Source organism: Nuphar pumila, chromosome 11 (genome assembly GCF_984573655.1).
Source record: "Nuphar pumila chromosome 11, dmNupPumi1.hap1.1, whole genome shotgun sequence".
Taxonomy (NCBI): domain Eukaryota; kingdom Viridiplantae; phylum Streptophyta; class Magnoliopsida; order Nymphaeales; family Nymphaeaceae; genus Nuphar; species Nuphar pumila.
Genome location: NC_143259.1, coordinates 113881135 through 113902499, shown reverse-complemented (window position 1 = coordinate 113902499; position 21365 = coordinate 113881135). Strand labels below are relative to the sequence as shown.

The 21365-nt window shown below is 37.6% G+C and overlaps 2 protein-coding genes across 5 annotated transcripts in view; both read left to right on the top strand.

Annotated features, from left to right (window-relative positions):
• The first annotated feature begins 1713 nt into the window (after positions 1-1713).
• Positions 1714-11870, top strand: LOC149822919 (internal alternative NAD(P)H-ubiquinone oxidoreductase A2, mitochondrial-like). Of its 2 annotated transcripts, XM_089981325.1 has the most exons (9): positions 1714-1911; positions 4112-4921; positions 5359-5572; positions 7099-7259; positions 7379-7444; positions 7539-7702; positions 7805-7919; positions 8857-9036; positions 10862-11870. In XM_089981325.1, the coding sequence occupies exons 2-9, from the start codon at positions 4286-4288 to the stop codon at positions 11012-11014; spliced, it is 1689 nt and encodes a 562-aa protein (XP_089837451.1). In that variant the 5' UTR covers positions 1714-1911; positions 4112-4285; the 3' UTR covers positions 11015-11870. The 2 variants fall into 2 exon arrangements, with proteins under 2 accessions (XP_089837451.1, XP_089837452.1); XM_089981326.1 differs by lacking the exon at positions 1714-1911 and having other exon boundaries at positions 4109-4921.
• Positions 11871-16084: 4214 nt separating this feature from the next.
• LOC149822918 (tRNA synthetase beta subunit family protein) overlaps positions 16085-21365 on the top strand; it is a 35662-nt gene continuing 30381 nt past the window's right edge. For 2 of the 3 annotated variants that reach the window (XR_016425762.1, XM_089980172.1), the window contains exons 1-9: positions 16085-16391; positions 16520-16575; positions 16962-17059; positions 18003-18132; positions 18216-18331; positions 18903-18969; positions 19859-19900; positions 21089-21130; positions 21273-21349. Coding sequence is in view for 2 of the 3 variants with exons in the window: in XM_089980172.1 (XP_089836298.1) it covers positions 16334-16391; positions 16520-16575; positions 16962-17059; positions 18003-18132; positions 18216-18331; positions 18903-18969; positions 19859-19900; positions 21089-21130; positions 21273-21349 (686 nt within the window). In the remaining variant the exon portion in view is untranslated. The remainder of the gene's footprint in view (positions 16392-16519; positions 16576-16961; positions 17060-18002; positions 18133-18215; positions 18332-18902; positions 18970-19858; positions 19901-21088; positions 21131-21272; positions 21350-21365) is intronic. The other variant, XM_089980173.1, reaches the window with a different exon arrangement.

The window sequence follows — 21365 nt, the reverse complement described above, 5'->3', positions numbered from 1 at the left end:
ATGCAATGAGGTAAGGTTGAGTCCCAATTCAAAATTCATATGGTAATATTGGATCCAGCAAAAATAGAACCAAAGTAAACTGTTTACATGTAAAAAAACACAATCGGGTCTGATTTTGATTCGGATCAATTTCAGGTCCAACTTAAAATGCTGATCCAAACCGACCCGAATCCAAAAGTAATTCATTCGAGCATATCTGAATCTGATCCAAAAGCACATTATTCCTATCTTACTTAAAGGATCCAAACCCAGAAATAACATGTTGGACTCGGATTGCAACCCTAATCTGGTAGCATTTTCATTGGGATTCAGGTTAGAGATCCAACCACATGTGACCCGTTTCCACCCCAAACTTAGGTGCATGATCCCTGATAATTGTCACAGATATTGGATTTTCTGTACCTATGCATGCCCAAGCAAGGTGACTCTCTAGGGGCGAGTGGTAAGCACACTTTGTTTTACGCTTCCAGGACAACAACCCTAAGTTGGGGTGTCAACGGGTTGGGTTTACCCGGACCAAACCCTATAGGGTCCAGGTATGTTGATAAATAAGCAGACGCGATTAAGACCCGGGTTCGAATTCAAAGGTTCGATCTATACATGAACCCGAGTATAGTTTTTGAAATTTTATACCAGACCCGGACCCGACCAGAGTTCTAATTAATTAAGGCCTGCAATTTTTCAATGTAAAAATGATAAAAAAAATATTATTTTACCAGATATGGTCAGGGTCTGGTTCATGTAGTTATCATCGGATCCCCATCCGGTATGGTTTCTCTTATAGTAGACCCGATTAAACTCAGATGTGAACCTGATACCATACCCGATCCAAGTCTGGTTCCACCTGGGTCCCAACCAAACCTGAGCCGTTAGACACCCCTCAGGCGGACAGAGCCAGCAGGGCTAGGTCTTTGAAGTTTGAACCTGGGGGCAGTTTCATTGTGTAATAAAATAAATAAAAATTATCAAATATATAAAATTTAAAATCCCGAGAACTTTTATTTTCATGACTTCCGAAGTTCTCATTTTAGGGTCCACAAAGTCAGGATAATTAAAATTTTCAGAATCTCCAAGATCTTTGGCGCGGTCTCCAAACGGGGGTCCCATCCTAACTACAGTCACGTCAAAAAGATACAGTTTGACACACGCGTCACCGTCGTGACATCACTAACGTTCAAACCTCTCTCCTCGTGACATCACGACCGTTCAAACCTCTCTCTCTCTTTGTTTATTGGACTCTCTCTTCCGCCAACTCAACTACATCAACTCTTCAAATTCCAGAACGGAGCATTTGTTTCTCTTCAGAATTCCGGGAGTTCTTTTGATCGAGATCGTCAAAGCAAGAAAATAGATCCGGGAAAAAGAGAGGAAGAAACGAAGAAGGAGATTCCCAGCAGACTCTGAAAACAGCGGTCCTTCTAGAAGGTTCCTTCCTCGAAACCCTCGCCCTTCCTTCCTCACCGTCCATCTCCTCCCTTCTTCGCTTTGATTTTTGAATATGTTACTAAAATTGCGAATTATTTGGAATAAATTATAGCTCGTGAGTTCTCTATCGTCGACTTCGTCTCTGATCTCGTTTTCAGCTTTTGACCGCAATAAATTCCACGTTTTATGTTGTTTCTTTCGTTTTCTGTCGTCTTGTTTGGTTGGAACGAGTTAATGCTTTTCTGGAATTTAATAATTCGAGATGCGGACGGTGATTTGAACGATACTCAGAGATTCCGGAATATTTGTTGCTCCGCAAGAAAAAGAGAAGCTCCTGGGTTCGGATCTATAAGACGGACCCGTCCTTTGGTCTTTTTTCAGCATTCTGTTTGTTGGTTTCCTTTTCTGGATCTGGAAAAGGTGAGAATTTATCGTCCTTTTTCTGGAGTTTGTGGCGATTTGGCGGGATTTTGATGGTCCTTACAGGTGAGTGGTGCAAACTTAAGTTTTTTTCGTGTTTTCGGCGTGGTTTTCAACAGGCCCTGGATTTCATAAGGTCATTCGGTTCCTTTTCTTGTTCTGGTTTTGAAGGGGCTCTGATTTTTGCTTGAACTTCGTTTAACTTCCTTTTTCTTTTCATGATCTCGGAGTAACTTACAGTCCCCCATGCAGTTCTCTTTGGTTGCCATTCAGTTTTCCCTGTTCATTTGGGTTAAATCGCAAGAGATTTTCTGATGGATGCAGTTGTGTGTTTTATGCGTAATTGGTGCAGAAACATGAAATTTTGGTTTCTGCTTACTTTTTCATTGCTGTTGTTACGTGCCCATTTGTGAATTCTGGCTATATGCTGCTAAGGTGATTGAGATAAATTTGAACTTTTCTATAAATATCTCTTCTCTCTGTATGAAAGTATTTGGCATTAATAAATAGCCATGTGATTTCTTTTCTTTAGGGGGCGTTTGAATGGCAGAAGAAATTATCCCCAAGGATTATTTATTATTTATTCTGCTTTTGCTGTGGGCTCGTTGTCCATCTCAAACACCGAAGAAATAATCCGGGATTATTTCTTCGGCTTTTGGCCTATTTATCCCAGATTTTGAATTCAGGGATAAATAGTCAACGACTATTCTTCCCTGCAATCAAACACTCCCTTAATGTGACTTCTCAACTTTGTGAATTGGATGAGTGAAAAAATGAACTTTTGTTCTTATAAGGCTCTGTTGGGAGCTGGGCATTGGAGGAAGTTTACAGATTTGGAAAAGTGAAAGCTGTCAGTTCATGAACTGGAAGCTACCAGCTCTAGGAGGTGGTAATAGGCGATGCTGGTTCTGAATGCAAATACAAAGGAGTATATGTCAACTGCCTCACTTCTCTCCAAAACAACCATTGTCAAAGTGGTTTCACGGAACTCCATACCGAAATCCTCACTATGATCCTACTGCTAGCTCCTGCACGAAGTTATCGTAGTTGCCGATTCTAGTCTTCAGTGAAATTCCAAGGAGTATCTTAACTACCTCGCTTCTCTGATAACAACCATCATAAAAGTAGTTTGACTAAACATCAGACCAAATTCCCAATTCCTATCCCAGCTTCTAGCTCCCATACACTGTAAATGTTGTGTAAGAGGTTCATCTGATAACTAGATTTAATTATTTTTTGCTTCTCCCAAAGTTTACTTTCTGTAGTCTCTTCTACTCTTTCATTTTTGTTGCTTAATGCATATGTGGCAATGGCAGATCCCTCAAGTTTTCTTTTTCCTTTGTCACCAGTGAACCATCCCCTACTAAATAATGTAAATAACTAAATATCCCTTGGTGTTTACAAAGGGGTTCTGTATCATTTGTCTGGTTAGAGGTTGGAAGTTCTCAAAGGTCTTATTGTTGGATCCGTTCCATCAGTAGCTACTTCCATTTCCTTGTAACCACTGGCTGAAAATGTTGATCTGAACCTTGAAACTCTAATTTAAAAAAAAATTTGTGGCTTGGATTACTGCCTGTTGTCAAAGGGTACAGTCAAATGAGTATATTGTACTAGAGGCTGAAAAAGCAATTTTTCCTGACCACGTTTTACATATGAAAATGGTTTTACTGTGAGAATGTGCAATGTTTGTAACCATTTGTAGATTTTTTTTTTCTTTTGAGAGTATTGTCTATAGGCATTTTACTATGCAGACCTTACAGAAGCATCTCCATTGTCCACCTATTGCATTAATGGCATGTTCTGCTTTCTCCCTGAGCCCAATAGACATGGAATTAAAGTCGTGTGTGCCCATCAATCTTACAAAATCAGCCACAGCTAGGTTCTGAACTGATCCAGATTAGGCCATCAACTCATGTCAAGTCTTCTTGTGAAGTAGATAGGCCATGAAATTAGCTTGCCCTATTGACTCTAATCTTCACATACCTAGCATGGGAAAATCCAACTTGGCTAATTTTCTCCCTTTCTATGTCATGTTTCTTTTCCAAATATTTTGATTTGGCTACTACATTTAGATTCTTCCTAGCTGCCAGTGTTGTTATTTAAAACAAATCTTTGACATTATTCATAAATTCTTTTGTTTCCCTAGAAAGATATACTTCTGAAAAACTTTAGACTTATGGCAATTTTGGATTTCATCATGCAGATATCTGCTATTTGTCCAGGTCATTGTTGTTAATTTTAAGCACATTCTTGTACTCCCATGCAGGATAAGCGGCAGAGAGCTCACTAAGGAGATTTCAGCATCTCAGTGCCCTTGACAAGCGGATTATCTGTTTTACAAGAAAAGGTTGTTATAGCAATTAACATCTGAGCTTGTGGGTTGCTGTTTTGTTTACTACAAAGAATATAGATAATTGGACTTCGGCATCTGTTGTGTGCAATGGCATGGTCAAGATTAGCTGGAAACAGTTTGAGACTTTCATTTAATTCTAATTTGGTTGGAAGGAGAGCCTTGGGTGATCATGTTCTCTGTCAGAGTGTTTTCCAGAACCATATCTATTCAAATTTTTGTTGCCACTCATACGTTGGACATGTGAATGAAATCAGTAAAGTGAAGCCTTGGCTGAACAGCGAAACCATTGGAGAAAGTGCAATCAATCAGATAAAAACTCAGAACAGGGGAATCATTACATCACCCCAGTACCAGTTTCGTTCAGCAGAGAAAGTAACAGACTATGATGTTCTCAAGGATTATGGGCAAGAAGATGTTGATCAGAACTCTCCTGGTTTGGGACCTACGAAGCCTAATGAGAAACCAAGGATTGTAGTTCTGGGTTCTGGATGGGGTGCCTGCCGATTTCTTAAAGGAGTAGACACAAAGATATATGATGTGGTTTGTATATCACCTCGGAATCACATGGTCTTTACACCTCTGCTTGCTTCCACTTGTGTTGGAACGCTTGAGTTTAGGTCAGTTGCTGAACCAGTTAATCAGATACAAACTGTACTGGCAAAAGATCCAAATTCATATTTCTTTTTGGCAAAGTGCACAGGCTTAGATGCAGACAAACATGAAGTGAGTCTCTCTTGTCTTAATATATTTTTTGTCTCTGTTTTATCTTTTCCTCATTTGTTCATAGGTTTCTAGTGGTTAATGATATTTTTGAGGAAAAAAAGAACGAAACTTTGAACTTATTAGTCAGAATGTGGACTGCTATGTTGTGAAGCATTGGTCTTGTATATTTGCAAGAAATTCAAGTTTTTTGTGGGAGAAAAGTAGCAGGGAATATTTTTATGGATGGATCAGTGTACGGGATAGAGCATCAGAAACATAATTTTTTTAATCACTTATGATAAACTTGAGTAAATTTATAGAAGATCCTGAAAGGTGCTGGTTCTGGACTAGCCCCTTCAAAAACTATCTGTTCCTCTCCTTTTATTCTTTTGCAGTTTATAATTCCTCTTTTGTCTGATGATCTGTATGTATGCTTATCCATCTTCTATTTTTATCAGGTCTATTGCGAAACTGTACATGGTAATGGCCTGCCGCATGAAGTATACAAATTTAGAGTTGCATATGATAAGCTGGTTATTGCTGCTGGAGCTGAGCCACTGACTTTCAATATCAATGGGGTAAAAGAACATGCCTCTTTTCTTCGTGAAGTGCACCATGCACGAGAGATAAGAAGGAAGCTTCTCTTGAACTTGATGCTTTCTGAAAATCCTGGTATGGGCCCCTCTTTTATCATGTGATTTGTTATATGAGATGGTATTAGTTGATTAGAAACCTGCTTTTGTTGTCGATTTTCAGTTTTATTATCCAAGTGAGTAGAAACGCAAACATTAGCCAACCTCAGGACTGGTGACCCCTTTATATATAATATAGATTTTTTCATGCTTTTCTTTACACTTGACGACATTTTTAACTGATGAATAATACGTAGGCAGTATGATATTCATATTCCTAATGGAGGCAGATGACCACGGCTCTCCTGTTTATGAATAATTAGGCAGACCTCATTCAAGGTGATCTTGACTTTTAACATGGTATAACCATATCTTGGTGAAAATATTAGCTATCCCATATGACGGACCTTCTATAGTAGTCAATGCTGAAATGTTGGCAAAATAATATCAGGACATGCCTGACAGGAACACGGTGATATCATATAGACTGCTTGATGTTGGATTGAGTTGTCCTGTATCTTTTCAAAAATGTGTAAAAACTGTTTGACACAGATCACCACCTTCTGATTCTCTTAAGACCCTTGGTAAGTATCACATGAATTTATTGTTATGGATCTGACGGATTGAAGCTGTATATTTATAGCAGAAGACCACGTGACAGTGGGTGATGATGTCCTCTGTTTTTGGTGCCTCTTCACCAATGTTTATTGTTACATATGCTGTTTATAGCTACATCACAAACTACTTCCCCCTTGGAACTTCACTATATGCCTTCTCATGAACTCAAGCCTTAGCTTCCTTTCTAATGTTACATCATGAATTCGTTCATGTTATAACAGCCAAAAGTGGGTGCATCATGTGTCTCTCTTTCTTACTTTCATTAAATGCAAATTACTCGAGTTTGACTCAATACAATCCCAGTTAAGTTTGTTCATTAGCTTAACAGGCTAAATTGAATCTTAAAACTAAAGCCTGTTTTTTAATGGAGCTGAACTTGAATTCTTAATGAGGCTCATTAAGAGTTCGGTGAGCTTGTGAAGATAAGTGAGGTGGTATCCTTTTGGAGAGGGTTAAGCAACTTTGGGCAAAAAATTAGGAAAGAATGTTAAAAAATGAGGAAACTACAGATGGCTGTATCTTTTGATAACATAGTTAAGTAGAAAGATTTTATCAAAGGGTATGGTTATGCACAACAATTTTTTAATTCTTGTTATCATGTTCAGAAATTGCAAACATAAGATCAACCATGACAACCAACTATTTGAGAAGGGGTTAACTTTTTGCTAAGAGATGGAGAGTAGGAGAAAATTGAGTGACTTTTCTTTTGAAATGTTTTTATGGGTGTAAGCAACCACTCTGTCCACACCAATGATGAGTTCAGTACAATTTTAAGATCATAATATATTCTTTGAAGCATTATGCCATTTCGAGAAAAGTTATAAAAGACCAAATTTTTGTGATGACTGCTCCTACTTTTGCCTCCATATATTGTATGATTGACATTGCACTAAGTTGTCTATAACATGTTTAACATGATTGTTGAAATTAATCTGTGAATGTTGGCAGGACTAGCTGATGAGGAAAAGAGACGCCTTCTTCATTGTGTTGTTATTGGTGGTGGCCCTACTGGGGTAGAGTTTAGTGGTGAACTGAGTGACTTCGTTATGAGGGATGTGCATGAAAGATATGCTCACGTGAAGGACTATGTTCATGTTACCCTCATAGAGGTAATCAACCTTATCTATAATAGAAGATATGATGGAATAGTTCACTACTGTTTTTTTCCTGAACATCTACAATTTCTTTTATTCGAAACGTCTGACAATTTGCTCTCCTGCATGAGTAGGCAAATGAGATCTTGTCATCTTTTGATGTGGGACTCAGGCAATATGCAACCAGACACTTGACTAAGGTAATGTACAGCATTTTTCATATCATGAATCTGGCTACATGTATTACTTTGCACAACCAAGTGATGAATCATGGAACTTAATGTGAAAATTCAGTCTGGTGTTCGCCTTGTTCGGGGGGTTGTGAAAGAGGTGCAGGCAAAGAAGATAATTCTTAGTGATGGTACTGAGGTTCCCTATGGACTACTTGTCTGGTCCACCGGTGTGGGGGCATCACCATTTGTAAAATCTCTTGATCTCCCCAAATCTCCTGGAGGAAGGTATGTCACAATTGCTTCTATTTGGCGCATATCTCTCTTGCCATAGCAATAGGATCTATTTGCATTCTGATGATCCCTTCAACATAATGTGCTCGCTTGTAGGATTGGTGTTGATCAATGGCTGCGAGTTCCTTCGGTCGATGACGTGTATGCACTTGGTGATTGTGCTGGATTTCTTGAGGAGACGGGAAAGCCTGTTCTTCCAGCTTTGGCACAGGTTAGCATTTGTTGACATCCCAATTTTTAGTGAATAAAGAACCAAGATTGCTTGAGGTGCATCTGCTAAGGTCTTGTGGCTTAGTCTAAAGCTTCCTAAGGTCATATTGGGATCAAAACAAATTTTTGGTTGATCGTCTTTATTTGAAGGTGTCAGTGGCAGAGTTACCTGAAGCTTCTTATGTAGGTGGGAAGTGCGCTTCTCAGAAACTTACTTTAGAAGCGCGATACTCCTCGCTTTCAAAACTTCATGGGAATCTTCATTTTCTCACACTTCTTCTATGTTTCCCGCATGCATTGTCCATGCTTCCTATTGTTAGAGATAAACCTGATCCAATTCATCCGAATCCAAAAGATCCATCTCATGGAGATAAGGATTATCAATCCAGCAATGGCAACACTGATAAGGACGATGAAAAAGGCTCCAATATTCGCCAGCTGTACAACAAATCTCCTGAATATAGTTCCATAATTATAGGGAAATACTCGGGTGGTGATAGAGATTGTAATTTCCTAAAATCTTGTGACAGCAGCTCTTTATATAAAGGAAAACTCACACGCACAAAGATATAGAGTGCTGTGAGAATGGGTTGTGGATGTAGGTGATTATTCACCGAACCACATTAAATATTTTCTCTGTTCCTTTTGCTTTGTGTGTGATTGCACAATTACCTTGCTTTCACTTTCTGTGTATGCTCTTTGACTTATATGCTTTTCTCACGTTTCTTTTTTATATTTTCATGTGCTTTCTCTCACTCTTCCACTTACTTTTCATGTGTTTTCTCTAAATTGGTATAGTTAGATTTTAACAAAAATTTAATTCTTTTATTGAAAAATCTTGAAATATAAAAACAGTCAATTTTATTTTAGTTTTTTATTTGTTTCTTGTTTGATTCCTATTCAGTTCTCAAATTGCTTGTTTGATATGCATTGGTCAGGTTGCAGAGAGGGAGGGCAAATATCTCGTAGAGTTGGTGAACAGGATCGGGAAACAAAACGGGGGGAAAGCTTTCTCTGCTAAAGATATTCCTCTTGGTGACGCTTTTGTTTACAAGCACTTTGGTAGCATGGCTTCTGTTGGGCGGTACAAAGCACTCGTTGATTTGCGACAAAGCAAGGTATCATGTCCCTCTTCTCATGATATTTTCTCTTCTCAACATGTAGCAGACAAGTTGGCTGGGTCACATGCTGGGTGGATTCTGTTGGCCAGTAGATTAACCATATGCTTAGCACTCACCTTGAACAGATCCAGTTGGTCTGGATTCGCTCAACTTGGTTTCTTATGTCGGACCTGCCTATGTTTACCTATAACTAGTCTATGATCTGAGTCTGACCTTGAACCTGGTTTGAGGAATGAGCAAGGAGTCAGCTAAATCTTTGTCTTAACCTGGTTCTGATTAGTAGATATACTTTATGAAACTTGATGTAGAGATGCAGGAAAGTTTGTTTCTGAAACCCACAGATTTGAAACAAAACTACAAAAGTAGAATATCTAGGAAAACTGAAAATAACCAAAAATTGAATTATCTAAGAAAACTGAGAGTTGGCGAGAGATAATATTATCTAGAAATCATCCCATAATATTTTGGCCGTAGTGTTCTACAGCTCTTTATCTCTTTATAGATGTGTGGATTTAATTCTAAGAGAATGAAGTCTCCTAATTGTGATAAGGTTTTTAATTAGGATACAACAACAACAACAACAACAACTACGCCTTCATCCCAAAACAATTGGGGTCGGCGATATGAACCAACAAAGAAAATCATTATGGGCCTTCCACATGAATCCTTCTCCTCCATTCATTTCTATCCAATGCCATGTCCTCGGTGAGGTTCGAAGCATTCATATCTTTTTCTATCACCTCCATCCATGTCTTCCTAGGCCTACTCCAACCTCTTTTAACTAATATATTTTCCCATTTCTCTATCCTTCTAACTGGAGCATCATTAGGCCTTTGTCGAATATATCCAAACCACCATAAACGATTCTCTCTCATCTTATTTTCAATGGGTGCAACGCCTACCTTCTTACGTATCTCCTCGTTCCAAATCTTATCTTTTATTGTATTTCCACACATCCATCTCAGCATACGCATCTCAGCTACACTCATTTTTTGAATATGATGTCTCTTGGCAGCCCAACATTCCGTACCATATAGTAAAGCGGGCCTAATAGTCGTCCTATAAAACTTTCCCTTCAACCGCAATGGCATTCTACGATCGCACAACACTCCAATTGCACTCTTCCATTTCATCCACCCAACCTTTATCCTATGATTTACATCTCCATCAATTTCTCCATACTTTTGAATGATAGATCCCAAATATTTGAAAGAATCATCCACCGGTATTTCGTGCTCACCAAGCTTCACTACACTCCCATCACTACTTCATTGCTTACTAAATCGACATTCCATGTATTCTGTCTTACTCTTACTCAACTTAAAACCTCTTGCTTCCAATGTTTTTAATTAGGATAAGCTTCATATTTCTATTAATTTTAAAATTATAAATATGAATGCAATACATTATTCAATCTTCAAATACAAACTAAAGATCCAAACAAAAAATGCAAATAAAAAAAATAGGATTCAAATGAATCTTATTATTCGCCCCAAAAGGTTTGGCGCAGCGGAGGGGGGCTTGGCCACTAGGCAGGTGGTCAGGGTTCCATTCTCATGAGAGTCAGCCCCTTGCATTAATAAGAGAAGGGATAAGCCTTTGCTCAGCCTAAGCTTGGCGACTCCCTCGGGACAAGGGGTGTGTCACGGGTTTACACTGTTTGGACAACGACCATAATTACAGTAAGCTTAGCCAATGTGATTAGGTCTCCGATCCCGAGGATGGTTTTTCCGTCGTGGGAAAAAAATAATCCTATTGATCCGTTCTGTTGCTCATGCTCGACTCTTGTCAATTTTCTTGGTTTTTGGTTTTCCTTGTGCAGGATTCGAAGGGCATAAGCATGGCGGGGTTTGTGAGTTGGTTCGTCTGGCGGTCTGCCTACTTGACTCGCGTTGTGAGCTGGAGGAACAGGTTCTATGTGGCTGTCAACTGGGCCACCACCTTCGTTTTCGGTAGGGACAACTCAAGGATCTAGTCGCCAGTTCGTGAGGCAGTTGCCACAAAGGCGATCAGCACTAGGTTTATATGTGGGGTGGTGTCCTACTAAGATATAGTTCATTTGCTTGGGGATAAAAAGCAGTGTGCCATCCATCGCTTCAATTTTGACGCTATCGCTATTATTCTTTTATTGCTCTGAAATAGCTATAAGTTGGGTTGGTTTACCCTCTTCTCTATTCAATAAAAGTTGGCAATTTTTCGATTTCTATTGAATAACCTGCTTTTTTAATACATTTCAAATATTGTCCTAAGGTGTAAAAATACTTTACTCCTTTTTTTATAAAGTAACCCACCTCATATTCGTGCTAAAAGGAATATTCAAAACATTTTAGTCAATTTTGTTCGACCAAACATGGTAAAATTGAGTGATTTTAACCAACCATGTATTTGAAAGATGACTAAAGTTTAATAAAACAGGTGGTGAGAGACTCAAATGTATTGCTCAATATATAAGAAACTTCGGGTATAAAAAATAAATGAAACGGACAATGACATAGAGAACACTAATTGTTAGCACGATTTGTTTGGTTGAAATCATGGTGCCTGATTTTTTCAGATAACTTACATAGCGCTTGATTTTTGCAAGCGACAACTTAGCCATGTGCAACCAAGGTACCTAATTATTCAGGTGATAAGAGTAAAATCATCAAGAAAAAAATCAATTAATTAGATTTATCATATTTTGAGCTGTGAATTGGCTATGTTTGTTATATTTTTTCAGTGTCTGAACACAGAAAAACATTTCCAAGAATCTTGCATAACATTCTATCACGCAAAAGATTGCATCCTTTTTTGTGGTGGCCAAACCCCTCAGCTTTTTGGGTTGAACTTCAATTGATGAGCAGATCAGCCCCAAGGGGGTTGGTGCATTGGAAGGGGCCTTGACCACTAGACCATGAGCATCAGCCCCTTTCCTTAATGAGGGCAAGGGATAAGCCCTTGCTCAACTGAAGCTTGGAGACTCTATGGGGGCGAGGGGTTCCCTAGGGTTTATACCGCCGAAACAGAGATCGAGATCGTAACGACCGAGGCTTAGCCAAGGTGACTAGGTTTCTAATTTTGATGATGGTTTCTCCATCCTTTATGTAAAAAATAAAAAAACTGTTGAGCATATCAGGTCCAAGGAACCTTGGACAGAAAACTGTTCAAGGTGCCTTAGATTCTATCATCAAAAGAAATGGCTTTCTAAAACCATCAAAAGCATCTTGTTCATTTGTCCATTTTCAACCATTAATGTCCATCTAGGAAGTTAAGGACAATCAAAATATTGGTAGGACCCATCATTTTTAATAGCTTTTGGGTGCCGTTCATCTTGATGATAGGCATCATCCAAGGTACTTCAGACTGTTTTCTGTTAAAAGTTCTTTGGACTTGATCTGCACTCCTTTAATTGCAAAATATAATTGAACTTTTTTTATTACTTTTTTCTAAAAAGAAATAAAAATAGCTGGGCTAAATAGAATTTATTCTAAGGGATTTTGGGTTTCACTCCTATGTAGATTGCAAGGTTAAGGCAACTTACTCCAGTGTTGTGTGTCCTCTTATATACTACTTTTAACATGTCTTTTTATATAAAATTAAGAAGAAACAACATTTTTTGTGTCCTTTTAGCTATGCCAATGTGACTCAACCCCAACCTTGGAAAGGAAAAAAAAAAGTAAAGAAAAGTTTTAGCCTATTTTAGCATCAACTTAGTGTTCAGACAAAAAACTACTTTAACAATTACTCTCCACGGCAATGTGCAGCTATGGGACATTTTCTCAAGTGCCTTTTTTCACATGGATTGGTTAATTTTGTGGACATTGGAACATTCCTCATTACTGCTTGTGTATATGACATGGCTTTTCAGCACAAAATATTTCTTCAAAAGACCAGCAATTGGATTTCTAACATCTGGTTATGTAGATGGACTCAGGGCTTTCAAGTTGAAGGAGGTCGAGAATTTGGTGCCCCGGGTGTGTTTTCTTTGCCGCAAGGTTGAACTCATTTGGGAAACTATTCCTAGTGTGAGAGGTGGACTATTTGCTGAGTTTTATAACAAAATACAAGCCCTTAGGTGTCTTTGAGTATGATAGTGTTCATTAATTTTTTTTTTTAAGCAATCAAAGGGTTTTCAGTTCTCCTTTAGTCATTCTCAATCTCCAATTGGGATGTCAATGGATCAGATTTTATCCAATATCCGACCGAATCCAACTTCATTTATGATTTACAAGTCAAAACTATATCCGACTATAATTGGATATGGATATGGTTTTGCTTTTTGCTACTGAATCTAGTGAGTATATGAAAATGATGAATATTAAAATCTGTTTATATGCAGAAAAGCGTATTGGGTATGAGCTTTTTACCATCAAAATGTAAATATAAAATCGAATCCATTTAGCCAACATTTAATTAGTTGAATATGGTATTGGCCACATGTAACTCAAATCTAAACCATTTACATCTCTAGACTTTGATCTTTATTACAGTATGTAAAACCCACCCGACTCTCTCGGGTGGGGACGATAAGAATTAAAAAAAAAAAGTGAGAACGAAATTGGGGGAACACAATTCCTGAAAAAGAGAAACTGCTTTCCCTTCTCATATACATGGGGATGAGGATAAACCACACACCCCATTGTTGGGAGGGTGAGGCTTATCCTCACCCGCCTTGAGGGTTCTCTCACAATGAGTCTCCCTACCCCATTTGAAAGAATAAAAAACACATTAAGTGAGAGAGTTTCTAGAGGAAAAGAGGGTTTAAGAGAGCGATCCAGGAGAAGTAAACCCTCCCTTCTCTTTCTTGTTTTCTTTTTGTTTTACGAGAGGTCGGTGTGGCCATTAAGAGGAGGCTAGTAGCTATGGTTGTCGGTGTTGTTAGAGAGAGAGAGAGAGGAAGTTGACAACCTCTGGTTGTCAGCTACATCTGATGAGAGGGTGAAGGTCGGGAAGGGGTCGTGCCCCTTCTACCTTTAAGACCATAGCATTGTCCCCGAGACCTGAAGTCTGCCCACCCAACGAAAAACTTCTGGCTCCGTCACTGCAGTGGGGTTCTATTTTTGTTTTCATTGCAGTGCTTCGTGATTCAGAGATCACTAGGAGCCTGTGGTTCATAGTTTGACCAACAATTTAAAATTGGATTATTCTACACAGGTTGCTACGCCCACATACGGCTATAACCGTTACAACTGACTTAGCATTATAATTAGGTATGAGTGAGTGTTAGTTGATGATGTTGAAAGAATTAAGGAAGAAATTTAAAAGATACAAACTTATGTAGTATGTCAAAAATTAAACCCAGACTAGGTGCTTAGACTCCACTACAATTGTAAGTCAGAGTCTTTTATTGATTATAAATATTCTTTATCGAGTTGTAGACTCACTCCTTGAATAATTTCAATCATAGGTTCCAAGTACACTAACAGAGCTAGAACATGACTTAACAACTACTTCGATCGAGCATCAGAGACTATTGTTAGTTTATTTCTTTATCGAAAAGCTGCCTATCAACCAAAGGTTTCCATGCTTTACACCTTTTTAACATCAAAAACAAAATCCGATGTGACATACAAATGCGTGTCATAATTTTTTACTAAAATCTTTTGTTAATTTCTAGAACTACTAAATTTATATGCACCTATGCAAGATAATCTTGGTTTGATTTCTAGATTCAATATCATTACCAATTTTTATTGTATCTCATCATGGTAACAACTCTATGAAGCCAAAGCCCCAACCTTGTGCCTTGACATGTACTTTTTGATTAATATATATTCTGGTTATGGGACATTTGATTGCCTGGACAAACAGTGCCTGGCTCTTTAGTCACATTCTTAGGGTCCCGTGAGCCATAGGGTGCTCTTTGTCCCAACGGGCGGCGTTTGTCCTGCATCTCAAATACCAATTGGGTTCCACTCCCTTATGTCATCTCCCTAGCAAGTAACCTTCGAAATCTTATTGATGCCAGTTCCTTCGATTAAATTTAACCTCATAGATAGATTTAACATAGTTGATTTAATAAGAAACATCCCTTGGATCGTTCTTTTTTATATGTTTTTTTCTAAATTACAAATTTTGGCCTTTTCTCATTTATTGAATTTTGAATTTTACCAAAAAATCCATCAAGCAAGTATATTCAGGTGATTAAGTGTTTATTTTAGTTAAATGGATGAGGTAGATCACATCTATGGAGTTTGATTTGATCAAAACAACTTGCATCAATGAAATCTGAAAGAGAGGTATGAAGATATAGATGAATTAGGGGATGCATGAATCTTGATAGAGCCATCAATGGGTGGGGGTACCCCGAACCTGCCCAAATAACAAATCATTGGGTTCAAGTTTTGTCGGGTCACAAAAATGCAATCTCAGTTCTGGATCCATATAATTTCAAGAAGAAAATTATTAAAAATACATGGGTTGGATTGGATACTTGGCAAAAAAGCGGGGTTAGGTCAGGTACCCGGTAAAAATCGTGGCCCACAGATTGCTCAGGTCGGGTTCACATTGACCTAAATATTATTCAGGATGGCATTTACCCCAAGATTCATGTTCTGATTAGGTAGGGTACCCCATACAAATCCGACCCGTTGACAGCCCTATATCCAGACTCCTCAAACTCATACAACTTTGTTCCCGTGCAAGTTTTATCGCGCGTCTCAAACAATGGACAAAACTTTCCCTACACATTCTGATTCATGGGGAAAAAAACCATGTGACCTTTGAAAGAGTAGATCATTGAAAGAAGTGAGACAAGAGGAACTCACGCAGCTCTTCGTGTATGCTGTGTCACATGGACATGTGGAGACACGATCCAACCATGTATGTTCATTTTTTTTCTCATTTTAAAGTTATCTTATTAAATACGATTTTTTATTAGTAAAATATCAAAAATAAAGTTTTTATTGATTACAAATTAAAAAATAAAGTATCTTGATATCTTATTTTCTAAAGAATTTCGAACTTAAGTGTCGAACCTGAGTCACGTGTCATCGTGTCTATGTATCTTTGGGACATTGGTTCTATGGGAGTATAACAACCCCCCCTACCCCTTCCACTGAACTACAGGTATCGACCAGTGGGCCTAGTAAACTGGTTCGATCCAGGTGAAAGTCGGTCTAGGTCCATTGGTCCCGTGATCGAGCCAAGTTGAGGCCCAGATTCAACCCCTAATTTATGCAATTAGGTCTGAGCTTGGCTAGGTTCTCAAGTCTCAACCCTAATTTGTTCTTCCCCAACCTCTCTCTCTCTCTTCTCTGCGTGAGAGTGCATCTGCAGGGAGGGGGAGGGCGAAGCCGATCGAAGCAAAGCCGCTATGCCTACAGTTAGTATCGGGAGAGACCGTCTGTTCTCTGCTCTCGGGAGGTCTTACAGTAAGTACCCATCATATCGATATCTCCTCCTTCATCCCTCCCTTCTATTTATTTTCGATTGCATCTGTTTCGGCATTCTGAATTGCTGGTTTTGTTGCATTTTCCGCGTTCGTGCGTCGCTGAATCAGCCCAAGAGGAATTCGAGTCGCTATGCTTCGACTTCGGAATCGAGCTCGACGACGTCGTGAGTCCGTCGGAACGCCTTTTTTCTTTCTTCTTCTTCCTTTTCATATATTTTTTTTTAACGATTTGTTTGTTACGTTTCTTGTGGTTTGTGAGTTTTTTCTATCACCAATGTATTTTTCCCCTCTCTTGAATTGGTAACGTAGTTCAAGATTTCTTGAAGTTTTTGGGATTTTTTGTTGGAGAATTGGGGAATCTGGGTAGTTAAACTCATCCATTTTCTAGTGGGTACACGTGAAATTGGATTTTCCTGTGTTGTAAATGGAGAATTTGTGATTTCTGCTTGTTAAGTTTGTTGTTTATGCTTGATGAATGTGTGCTTTCTTTGACAGCCACCTTCATTCTTTTGAACTAATTCGCGCTTTACGTTGTTATGTTAATTCATAGACGACCGAGAAAGCCATAATTAGGAAAGAGAAGCACCTAGAAGAAGAAGCATCAGAGGATGAGGAGGTCATTTACAAGATTGAGGTTCCTGCTAATAGGTGATGTCCATTTTTGGCAACTTAGCTAACTTAGCAACAGTGTCTCATTGTTTTTATTTTTTGAAGTGGTTGAATTTTATTGACCAATTTCATTCCTGATATTGGCATCTGTATCTATGCTACACACGTTTAACAATGAAAAAAATCAAGTTCATGCATGGCATGAATTGGGTTCGAATAAAGCATTGATGCATTAGACTTTTGATACAACAAGTTCTTGATGTAATTGGTGAAACCATGAATAATTTCTTGGGCATTTTCACATGATTGCTTGGTGAACTTTTGATTTGGAGGCATTAAAAATGAATTAATAAATTTACTGAAGAAATCCAAAACAGAACATGTTATTAGTATGTTGTACTGACAAATTAATGCACTGGGATATATTGGTGTAATGGATAAATCTGGGAGAAAAAAAAGGATTAATGATTATAAATATCATATGTTTCCTAAATATAAATCATTATGCAGAACGCGTTATCATGGGGTTGGTAGAAAACGCATGTGTTTGCACTCATATAGCGTTATAAAGCATATTTTTTATGATTGTATGTGTTACTATAAACCAGGAAGGACAACCAATTCTATCATTTCAGTCTACCTGGAATACCAAAACTCACTTGTAATGGTAATCTAGTAGTAGGTTCAGAAAAATGTGCTTTGCAAGTAGTTATTACTATATCTCTTCCAAATAACTATGTGAAAACATTTTTTACCACGCTTTCCTGTTCATAAATGTGAATTTTACATGAAAAATTACTGAAAGAATACTCTTCATCATCATAATTATGTTTTATTTGTTACACGATCATGTTAGTTTTCGTTCATTGGAGCTTTTGCAGAGAAAACTTGTAGTAGTACATTACGTTCTTAGAAAGAGAGCAAATGTTTAATTGGTTTAAAAGAATGTTCATTCATCTGTTATTTTCTTTGCAATGAACAGGTATGACCTTCTCTGTCTTGAAGGGCTTGCACAAGCTCTACGCATCTTCATTGGTGTTGATGAGATACCTACATATAGAGTGGTTGACATGCCAAAAAACTCCATGCTTAAAATGCATGTGAAGCCAGAGGTATTTCAGGCACAATTTTCATCTGGAGCTTAACTTTTATAGTGATCTGGTAAGTTGCATTTTAAGTAGTTTATGTTTGGCAGACGTCTCGTATTCGTCCATTCATCGTGTGTGCTGTTCTGAGGGGAGTTACCTTTAACGAAGCAAAATATAGCAGCTTCATTGATCTTCAAGACAGGTTGCATCAGAATATCTGTAGGTAATTTTCATGAAGAAGTTTTCCCTTGGGCTTATATTGATTAGTTACCAGTTATCATGGTTTTGCACCTTAAGGCACTTTGTTATCTTCTGGTTCAATCTTGTTTCATGAGTTGGCATCTAATAAGTGGCCTGCATATTAAAAAATAAGGCTTTTAATAGAGAGCTCATTACCTAGCATCTATGAATTTTAACCTGTAATTCATCATCCACTCTCACCAAAGTTTAAAAGATGCGTTAGATGCACTTACCCTGTTGAGTGCATCATTCTTGTTCATCCATTACAGTATTTACATTAATGTGCCCTTTCTCTTGTGGGCAACTTTGCCTTCTTTGACATTGTTCCTGGTAGGTTTTCTAATATAATCTTTCTTGTGTTACCACCATCACTTATAAGCCAATAAGAACATTCATCCGTTTCTTACCTATTTTGGCTGTAGGATCCTTTTTCTTTTTTTAACGTATGAAGGAGTTCTTATTTTTAGACCTCTATATGCGTTCTATCTGTACATTGTCAATATGAGGCTTGTAGGAAATATATGTAAAGGAAAAAATTCTGAATTGTTTGGCAGGAAGAGAACTCTTGTTGCTATTGGGACGCATGACCTGGATACATTAAAGGGGCCTTTCACATATGAGGTCAGTCATGACTGCTTTCTGCTTTCTTTGTTACCTTGGATGGGTAATGAAGGCTCAGAGCCACGGTTCCGTGGTAGCTTAATACCATCACACACGTGAACTGAATTCCTACTTTCATGTGCTATTTTCTTTGTGATGAGTCCTTTTTGCTAACATGTGTCAGTAACCTGGTTATTGTTAACAATATTCTATATCACATTAATAGTCTATATATTGCTTTAATAGGAAGTTGGAGTGCTTCCTGAAGTTAGAGGTTGTTACTGTCCATCCTTATTTGGCTGCAAGTTGTGGCCTTTTTTTTCTTGGTTTTGTTGTAACTTATGCTACTTATAATTATCTCTTATTTGTAATCTGTGGAATCTCATTTTCTATGATTAGTAATTAGAAAAGGAACAAGCTAGTTGCTGTTTAAAGTCTGGCAAACTCATATGCCTCTATGAGAAAAGTTCACTTCCTCCCACAATCTATGGTTCATTGAGGCTGATTTGAACCTAAATAGCTCTGGACATTTAGCTTCCACGTATGGACTCTTGGATCCTCCTGGTCCTTGTAAAGAATTCATTCCTTGGTTGCCTCATGTAATCTGTTGTTTTGTTTCCTTGATTCATGGAACCTGTTTTCAGTTCTAACACTATTTTTCAATTTGTGAGCTTAGCTTCCCTATATCAACATCTTAGTTCTGTAGTTGCTTGAAAAGATTTGCGAGTTGTAGCATCTAGTACATCGATATAATTGATCACCAAATTATAGAATTTACAGTTTGCCAATGTTATTTCAACTTCTACCTGTTTTGGGTGATATATTCTTTGAATTATGGTTATCACAAGGTTGTAGGAAACTTCTATAACTTTGGGCATTGCGAGACTGACACTGGTGTCTCCTTTTACAGGCTTTGTCTCCTCGGGAGATAAACTTTGTACCCTTGAAACAGGTAAATAATAATATCCCCATATGGTTGTGATGCACATCTATCCCATCATGAGCAATTTAGGCATTGGTTCCTTGTTGAATGAATTGTCCATTTGTTTGATTGTAAGTGTCTGATGCTGATCTATCTATTTATTTAGTTAATTTTTTTCTGCTATGCAGTAGCCTCACTAACACAGTGTCCTTTATCTGTTAAGATTATCTTTTGACTTGGAGTTATAATGGAATGTCCAATCTTTTTCATGTTCTGCTCTAGTATCTAAGCGGGATATGTTTAAATTTTTAGAGATGTCCAAAGAATGCAGATACACTCATCCACATGTTGATGTACAATGATTCCTTGTCTGCTTAGTTTGCTATGTGAAACATGGACCTTTTTTCTTTCTTTTTCTGATGCATAACTTTAGTTATGGAACTTATATCTTCAGTATTGGATGTCTTATGATGAATTATCCACTAATAGTTTGTGATTGTGTGATTTTATTGTCATTTCTTGATGAGATTGATGCACCATAAGTTAGATCAAAAGCATGGAGTGTGCAAATCATGTGCATTTGTAAGATCTGTACATTTATAAACCTTTTGGTACCTGAAGGCACTTTCTCTTTTCACTAAGCTAGTCTTTACTAATTTTTGTTCTGCCAAGAAGGCTATTTTGGTTATTTGAATGTTTGGATGACTGCATATAATCATGCCTGTTGTCATGTTTATAAGCACTAAAAATGAAATATGCATTGATTTTTTCTTTCCAACTCAATTAATGGACTTTTAGCTCTAGGATATTGTGTAAATACTCTTGGAAGCATTGATTGTTGGACCTCTTCTTGTCCATGTCGTGTCAGAAGAATTCATACTTATCATTAAATTGGAACTTACAATTTGTAGTGAATGGTTGATGAAAATTCCATTCAAGTAAACTGCATAATAAATACGTGGGGGAGCTTTGATCAATTTACTATTATAAAACAAAGAGTATAGATGCCAAAATTGTATGAAATGATAAAACTTTCAATATTCAACTCTTCCCATAATATATATATATATATATATATATATATATATATATATATATATATATATATATATATATTTTCTTCTACCTGTTTGAATTTGGCACTGTCAATACTCAATATTATCTTTTTCAGTTCTTTCTATACTTTCTTTATGTCCATCCAATGCTTTTGTTTTTCAGGTGAAAAACTTCAGAGCAGATGAGCTGATGGAGTTCTATAAAGTATGTGTGCACAAATTTCTTTTTCCACGTGTTACACCAAATTTATTTTAGAAATGGCTAGGTAGAAGACCATTTTTGTTGCATATGTTATAATAGCCGTTCACCACTTTTTTCTGATTTATAGTTTTTGTAATCTTCTCAGGGAGATTTGAAGTTAAAAAAATTCTTGCATATAATTGAGAACTCTCCAGTGTATCCAGTCATATATGACTCTAATAGGTACACATTCTTATTT